This window comes from Bison bison, unplaced genomic scaffold (genome assembly GCF_000754665.1).
Source record: "Bison bison bison isolate TAMUID 2011002044 unplaced genomic scaffold, Bison_UMD1.0 scf7180017864063, whole genome shotgun sequence".
NCBI classification, from domain to species: domain Eukaryota; kingdom Metazoa; phylum Chordata; class Mammalia; order Artiodactyla; family Bovidae; genus Bison; species Bison bison.
Window position 1 is genome coordinate 13920212 of NW_011494635.1, and position 7752 is coordinate 13927963.

At 53.8% G+C, this 7752-nt stretch overlaps 1 protein-coding gene across 1 annotated transcript in view; it reads right to left on the reverse strand.

Moving 5' to 3' along the window:
- Positions 1-2150: 2150 nt before the first annotated feature.
- VPS16 (vacuolar protein sorting 16 homolog (S. cerevisiae)) overlaps positions 2151-7752 on the reverse strand; it is a 28559-nt gene continuing 22957 nt past the window's right edge. The window contains exons 6-24 of the mRNA XM_010836512.1: positions 7622-7737; positions 7399-7521; positions 7216-7271; positions 6768-6857; positions 6585-6679; positions 6354-6430; positions 5780-5911; positions 5567-5694; positions 5401-5436; positions 5099-5207; positions 4804-4938; positions 4600-4708; positions 4412-4509; positions 4225-4332; positions 3838-3915; positions 3574-3743; positions 3396-3492; positions 2548-2651; positions 2151-2432 (exon numbers count right to left, since the gene is read on the reverse strand). Coding sequence (XP_010834814.1) covers positions 2288-2432; positions 2548-2651; positions 3396-3492; positions 3574-3743; positions 3838-3915; positions 4225-4332; positions 4412-4509; positions 4600-4708; positions 4804-4938; positions 5099-5207; positions 5401-5436; positions 5567-5694; positions 5780-5911; positions 6354-6430; positions 6585-6679; positions 6768-6857; positions 7216-7271; positions 7399-7521; positions 7622-7737 — 2006 coding nt within the window. The 3' untranslated portion in view covers positions 2151-2287. The remainder of the gene's footprint in view (positions 2433-2547; positions 2652-3395; positions 3493-3573; positions 3744-3837; positions 3916-4224; positions 4333-4411; positions 4510-4599; positions 4709-4803; positions 4939-5098; positions 5208-5400; positions 5437-5566; positions 5695-5779; positions 5912-6353; positions 6431-6584; positions 6680-6767; positions 6858-7215; positions 7272-7398; positions 7522-7621; positions 7738-7752) is intronic.

Sequence of the window (7752 nt, forward strand, 5' to 3'; positions counted from 1 at the left end):
GAACACTGGAGTGGGTTGCCATTTCCTTCTCCAATGCATGGAAGTGAAAAGTGAAAGGGAAGTCGCTCAGTCATGTCCGACTTTTCGTGACCCCATGGACTGCAGCCTACCAGGCTCCTCCATCCATGGGATTTTCCAGGCAAGAGTACTGGAGTGGGGTGCCATCCCCTTCTCCGGGTATGATACTATGACTTCTAAAACCATGTTAGGGAAGGCAGTACAGCTCTACCTGGCTCTTCTTGGATGCTGCCCTTGGGACCTGGCTGCTGGTGTTTGAGGCAGGTGTTCTGGCTAACAGAACTAAGGTTCCAGTCAACAACTAGCTTCAATTGCCAGATGTGTGAGTTGCCAAGCCTTCAGATTCCAGTTCCTAGCTGTCAAGTCACCCCCAACCTTTCAGTCTTCCAGCTAATGCCCTAGACATTGGGGAACAGACAAACCATCCTGTTTTATCCTGTTCAAATTCTCTAAGTGGTGAGCATAACAAATGATTCTTTTATAATTTGATTTATATCCCCAAGAATGCCAACAGAGGAGCCTGGCAGGCTATAGTCCAAAGGATCGCAGAGTTGTGAAGAGTCGGACATGACTGAAGCGACTTAGTACACGTGCATGTGGGATTTTCACAAACTTACAATCAGGTAAGGGAGGAAAAAGAAACATCTTGCCAAGCTTGAATCTCTCACTATTTTTAAACACAGCCCTAGGGGTGTCAAAGAGGGAAAAGCCGAAAGTTCCAGGGAGGTCTGCCTTCTTTTGGCTTTGGTTTCCTCCGTCTTCCATCTAGACTAATAAGAGCAACAGGAAGAAAGGTAATGCCCTCAGTGTTGGGTAACACTGCTGGGGTATGAAGCCAAAGTGCACTGGAGTGCAGAGGCTAGAGGCAGGGAGCCTGGAGGGCCATGAAGGCATTCTCACTGACTGTAGGGAAGGCCTCCACTGAGCCAACTGGGGAGCCAGGGGTCTCCAGTTTGCAGCTCTTCTTTGGCAGAATTGCCAAAGGGAGAATTCCCTTCTTTTTCTCTTCAGTCCAGTGACCATTCAGGAATTGCTCACCACTATTCAGTGGGCAGGGTTTCCAAAGTCTCCTTCTCGATCTCTCCAACCCAATGGCCACATGCTCCTCATCCGTCCTCCAGTCCTCACTGTAGGGCAAACCAGGGCCCTTGCCTCAGGACCCTCTGCTCAGAGGGCCCGGTTTCAGGTCCGGCTGAGTCATCCTTCCTCTGTCACAACAGCCAAGGAGAAGCTCTAAAATCTCCAAATGTCCAACATGGTTTCAAATTCCAGTCTTGCCATCTAGTTGCTCCCCAGTCCTCAATCCTCTTCTGTAAAATGGGGTGGTATTACCTCTCTCATAGGACTGTCTTGTAGAAAAAATGAAAGCAAGGTAAAGTGCTGAGCTTGTACCATGTGTGCACGTGTGGGTAATGCTTTCAGTGTGGTGCTTAGCACGTGTGCTGTCACGTCCCATAATCTTCCTAGGGGCTGTGAGTTTGAGAGGACTTTGCCTGGTAACTGTAGACAGGGGTCTGTGAGTATCACTGGAGAAGCTCTCTCTCCAGACCCCCACAATCAAACACATGAAGTTCTGCTGAGGTATCTGGATGGTTCTGCCTCCAAGCTGTTTTTGCTTAGACTGCACTGCATAAAACAAGTGCTCTAAAACAGGGGTCTCCAACTTCCTGGCCAGGTACCTCCTGTCAGATCAGAAGCGGCATTAGATTAGAAGTAAAGTGCACAGTAAATGCAACTCATTTGAGGGACTTCCCTGGTGGTCCAATGGTTAAGGATCTGCCTGCCAATGCAGGGAACACAAGTCCAATCCCTGGTCCAGGAAGATCCCACATTCTGCAGAGCAATTAAGCCCGTGAGCCACAACTACTGAAACCCTTGCTCTAGAGCCCATGCTCCACAGAGAGAAGCCACCGCGATGAGAAGCCAAGTACTGCGAGGAAGAGTAGCCCCCACTCACTGCCAACTAGAGAAAGCCCACGCACAGCAATAAAGACTCAGTGAAGCCAAAAAATAAATTTAAGAAAAGGTAATATGCTTGAATCATGAAAACATCCCCTCACCCCAAGTCTGTAGAAAAATTGTCTTCCACGAAACCACTCCTTGGTATCAAAAAAGTTGGGGACTGCTGTTATAAAATATTTCAACTTTATTTACAACCAGAACCCTGGCCCCAACCCCAGCTTTTCGGGCTTTGCTCTGTGGGAAGAGCTAGATGAGCAGGGACACTTCTGACAGGTCCAGGGCTCAGGAAGATGAGCAGGTAGGCTCCTCATTTCTTCTGGGCTTGTGCCCGAGCCCGTTGAATCTTGTCGGCTGTGGCCCCATCTGTGGCTCCAGTGCAGTGGGACAATACGAGGCTCATCTCCGCCTCATTCCGGTGTTCAATAGCAACGTCCGCAGCCTGAGCCACATCCCTGCAGTTTGAGTAGGAGGGGAGATAAGTATTGAGCTGCCCAAGGGCACAAATTGTGCCTCTCATCAGCCCACTGGCTCTGCCACCCAGCACCCCAGGGCTCTCAGCAGACGCACCCAACAAGAAGCAAGGCCTTGACCTTCTGCTCAGGACCCACACGGGAAGCATACTTCTTGGCCTCATATTTATTGTGTTGCTTCATGCAGATCTCCACAAAGGGCTTAGGAGAAGAGGGTAGAAAGACATCAGGCAAAGCCCTCCTGTTCTCTCTTATGAGCAAAGCCTGTGTGTCAAGTCACATCAGTTGTGTCTGATTCTTTGCGACCCTATGGACCATAGCTCTCAAAGCTCCTCTGTCCATGAGTAAAGCCAAGTGGCTACATTATCCCAATGTATCTTATATACCCTTCTGTCTGTATAATCCCCCCAATTCCTATCCCACACCCATACAACAGTTGTGATCTCAAAATTCTTTGGGTGAAAACCACCTACCCCAAGCTCTATTAGAGCTTTGAGATCAATTATTTCTATGCATCCACGCCATCATCTACCGTTACCCCTCACAGCAGGCATTTCCCGCCTTCCCAGGGCCTGAGTTTTGGGCAGTTTATAGCTGCCCTTATTTGACCAACCTACCACACCTCTGAAATGCCTGCCACAGAAAACAAACAACTCAACATCCTCCACTGCTTTGCAAATGTACTCTCCCCTTCCTCCCCACCAACAGGACTTTCCTTCAGACACTGGTGTCCCCTATGGCCCTCCTTGGGGAAAAGCAGCTCAGTCTCCTTTCCTCCAGCATCTGCAGGCGGACTTGGGCCTGTCCTCCCCTGTGCCTGACTCCGAAATGTGCCCACCAGTTCTGTAGGATAGCTGAGCAGATGTGTGAACAGACCACTGGAGCCTGGCCATCTCCTCAGCATTGCCTCACTGGAGATGGGCTAGAGGGAGGTCCCCACCTCACCAGGTAGCCAATGGGTGATTTCTTGCTCTTAGAAAACTTCTCTAGCTCCTCCCAGTCTTCCAAATCTGCCAGGGCAGTCAACTTCAGCCACCAGAGCCTGTGGGAAAGCTGGGCATGGAGGCATTGCAGGAGGGGCAGGGGGTCCCAGGACCTACATGCAGATCAGGCCCTCATCTACCTCTTGTCAGGGATGCGAAAGTCACGTGCCAGCTGCTCCGCACGCTTGTTTTGGCCACTGAGAATGAGGGTGGTGACCGTGTCATGTAGAGACAGGTCTAAGAACTGGCCCCCCAGCTCATCTTCTAGGCGTCGCTGCAGCCGTAGGAGCCGCATCTGATCCTCTGTAGCCTGGGAACAGGGATGTGGTGGGACAGGGATGAGAGGGACAAGGAAGGAAGACTGGGAAGTGAGGGGAAGAGGTTTAGAGAAGAACGGGCCAAACCTTGGCTGCAAACTCATTTTTGGCCTTGTAGAAGGCGTCGGCTGCCGTCTGTAGAGCTGCAACTCGCCCCTCAATTCGCTGCAAAGGCCAAAAGGGAGCTCATAGCACAGAGAACCTCGGCCGTCACCACTCATGCTGCAGTTTTCTCCCCAATCCTTGTGCCTAGGGTCACCAGTGCCAGCTCCTCCTGCTGGGAGCACTGTGCTGGTATTCCTAATGGGAATGACTAGCTCCTCTGGGACCAACTCATGCGCCTCACATCTTCTCAAGCTCTCCCTCCACAATGAGGACCAAATGGGGTGTGTGACACATTCAAGGCCTAGACTCCTGGAGAAGCCAGACCAATGGCCCAGTTTGTGGGCCCCACCTGCCCTGTGGCCCTCAGACCTCCTCTGCAGCGTAGCTGGCTCGGATGTGGAAGCTGCCCAGCTCCTGGTGGTTGTCATCCTGGTTGTAAAGGTCCTTCAGTGTCTCCAGCTCCTGATGCTTACAGAACTGGGGACAGCAGGTGGGCAGTCAGCAAGGCCAACTCGGGGGCTCCTCAGGCTCCACCCCACCCTGCCCCTGCACACACCTGTCGGTACAAACTTAAGGCCATAGGCTGGTTCCGAAGCGTCATGAAAAAATCTCCTCGGTTCAGCTCATTCTTCAGGTGCAGCAGCACTGTGAACACTGCGGGACGATAAGGTGGGGTGGGGATTCAGCCCAGCCCCTTACTGAGCCCAGGGTCCCCAGCCTCGTCCTCACCCAAACCCTGCTCACCCAGATCAGTATCCCCACTCTCAATGGCCTTGCTTAGTGCCAGTTTGCTCCTCTTCATCTTCAGGAGAAGGGGAACTTGCTCCCCAGAGCGTGGCTCATATTCCAGCAGCTGTGGGACGAGGAGGAAGGCACAGAGAGAAGGAGCTGGCCTGGGGGCCTCTAACACCCACATCAGAGCATCCAGGGAGGGCTAAGCACCCACACCTTGATGGCCAGCTCCGTGCGGCCACAGCCATAGGCTCGTGCAGCAATGTCAGAGTAGGAGACACCAGGCGTGTCCCCCAGCTTCTGATTAATGGCCCGAGCAACATCCTCGTCAGACACATCCTTCTGTTGTACCTGGAGAGGGAAGGAATGTCACCAATCTGGCTCTCACCCCTTAAACCCGACCCCCACTGCCTTGATCAAGACCCACTCTTTCAGCTCTACACATCTTTTCTACACTTCACCTTGGCCTGTAAACCCTGAATTGCCCTTGGACTCCGTTCTATATCCTCACCTTGTAGCAGGCCCAGTGGGCCAGGATTCTGCTGACGCCCTGCACTTCAGGAAGCCGCAGGTACTCACATATCTGAATGGCCAGGGGGTAAAGCCTTCGCAACACAAGCCTGGCAGACAAGGGAGATAAAGGGAACAAGGGATAAAGTAGGGTAGAAAGAGGACAGAGTGGCCCGACCCTGTAACCCCAGCCTCCCTGATCCCAAGCAAATGGATCACAAGCAGTGACCAGAAGAGCAGAGCAAGGGCTGTAATGTCTGCCCACCTACAGCCCTCCGCCCAGCACCCTTGGGCTAGCTGTACCTGTCTAGCAACACCTGGATAGTGAGCTGCTTGTATCTGTATTTCATTTTGTTAAGGATCCAGCTGGGAGATAAGTCCTATTTGTCAAGGACCTTTAGGTGGCATCTCCATCCCCTTGCCCTTCCACCCCTGGAAGTAAACACTCTGTCAGCACACTTGAGGATACTGGCTATAGGTGAGGGGGATTCCGATGTGATAGTCCCGAATAGCATTGAGTACACGAAGGTCCTGACACATGCGCACAAAGCTGTCAGGTGGAAATCTGTCCAGGAAACACTTTCCGAAGGAGGCCGCCTAAAAAGAGCCAGAGAGTAATGGAGGGCTTTCCCCTCTGCCAGCCAAACCCTGCCCTCCCTCCAGCCCTGCCATCCAGGCCAACCCTGAGCAGACTCTTCTGCATATCTGGCCAGTGCTCATGTCCTGCAGCCTCGATGCACTGCTGCACAGCCTGGGGCAGCTGCCCCAGCTCCTGGATCTCCCGCAGGTACTCATCCGCCTTCTGGCTCTCTTTCTGGGGTGGAGGGAAAGTGCCAGGGACAGTGCGTCATGACCGAGAACACCTCTATGCCTGGCTCCCAACCCACTGGGCTGTGGTGGCGGGTCTGGGAGGTTGCAGAGGCCGGAGCCCAAATCCCCTCAGCCCCACCACCCGAGGTATTCACACACACCCCCAATCAGCGCAGTTGTCTATGAAGCCCTGAGATCTCTCGATAGAGCCCTGATTTGTGACTAGACTGCAAGGGTTCCCTGCCCCTCCCTATCACCATACAGAAGACACCAAGTCCCTTCAGTGCAACTGAGCCAGCTCTCTCTACCCCAACCCGACCCAGCCCATGTCCTGCCTGAACCCCCATCTTTAAAGGTAGCACTTGGCTGCAGAAACAGGGGCTGGGTCAATTAGTGGAAGGGGAAGGCGAGTGGCTTGGGGCCCCGGGAGAGGCCCAGGGCTTTACCTCATACTCCTTCTGAGCCTCCAACAACAGCGCTCCAGGGGCCATCGAGGCTATTTTAAAGATCTCCTCACTGGCCACTAGGGGAGGAAAATGGTAAGTGGGAGACAGGGAGCGTCAGGAAACCCTCAGCCCTGCCTCAGTGCCCTGATTCTGCTCTGGGGCACTAGTCCGGCAGCTGTGGTGTTGAGGAGCCCCTGTCCTGGTCACTCAGAGCTTTTACGAGGGCCTCACCTGGAACCTCATGCAGGAACTCGTGGGTACTGCGGGAGAAGACTCGGACCCCGTCCAACTCAGGCACCAGGTAGGAGTCCTCATCTAGCACGAACCTGAGCGTGGTCAAGGTTCCTAAGAGTAACCAGGGATGGGGCGGGGCAGGCCACCCTCCCCTAACCCCTGGCAGCCCTCCAAGGATACTGGATGCTCTCAGGGGCATCGCCCACCACCATGAGCCGCCTCTCCCAGGCCACCACAACAGCCCTCTCCTTGCTGCGCGGACGGCTACACCTGTGTGCACACACACACACATCTGGGATTAATACACAGGATGCCTGGGCCACAGTCATGTCTCTCACATCACTGTCTGTATCACTTTGCCTTGGGGAACTCCGCACAGGCTTGCTGCCCTTCATCTTACTTCTCTGGCTGACTTATTTGCTTCTCTCTCTCCCTGGGCCCATCAGCTTCCTGGCACACCTGGGGCCCACCGGGAACTGGGGTTTCCCTCAAATGTGCACTAGCAGGGAAGACAAGATTCAAGCTCTGCTTGCTCTGGTCAGTAGACAGGATGAATCAATGTGTCCCAGGAGGCAAGGCTATGTGCATGTCCACTCCCATGAGAACAACACCCCTCCCCCATCCTCACCAGACCATCTGCTTCGGGGGGGCCCGGATGTTGCAGTTGAACTCACACAGCTTCTCCTGAAAGAGTGCAGGGAATGTCATGGCCCTATCCCAGCCATCACCAGTCTGGCTGAAAAGTCCTTCCCCTTTGCCCCACACATCTTTCCTAGACAAGGCACAGTGCCCTGAGAGATGTGCCTTATACCTTGAGAGATGCTGTCCCCATCCAGATGTAGCCTGTGTCTGTGAAGAGCGCCAGGTGTCTGTAGGTGAAGGAGACAGCCATCTGCAGGAAGCTGCTCACTCCTGGGGCCAGGCCAGGGGGTGTCTGGGGCAGGGCCAAGGGGAACACCAGACAGACTGACTTTTCAGGATCTCCCACTGGCTTCTACAGTCCCTCCGGTTCACTCCCAACCCAGGTTCCTCACCACCGCAGAGCAGGCTGCATGGTCTAGGAGGTAAAGATCAGGTCCTACAGCCAGGAGAATGTGCGCCACTCGGTCCTGGCACACTGTGGTCCAGCATGAGGGTGCACTCTGCAGACCTATGGTCGTGGAAA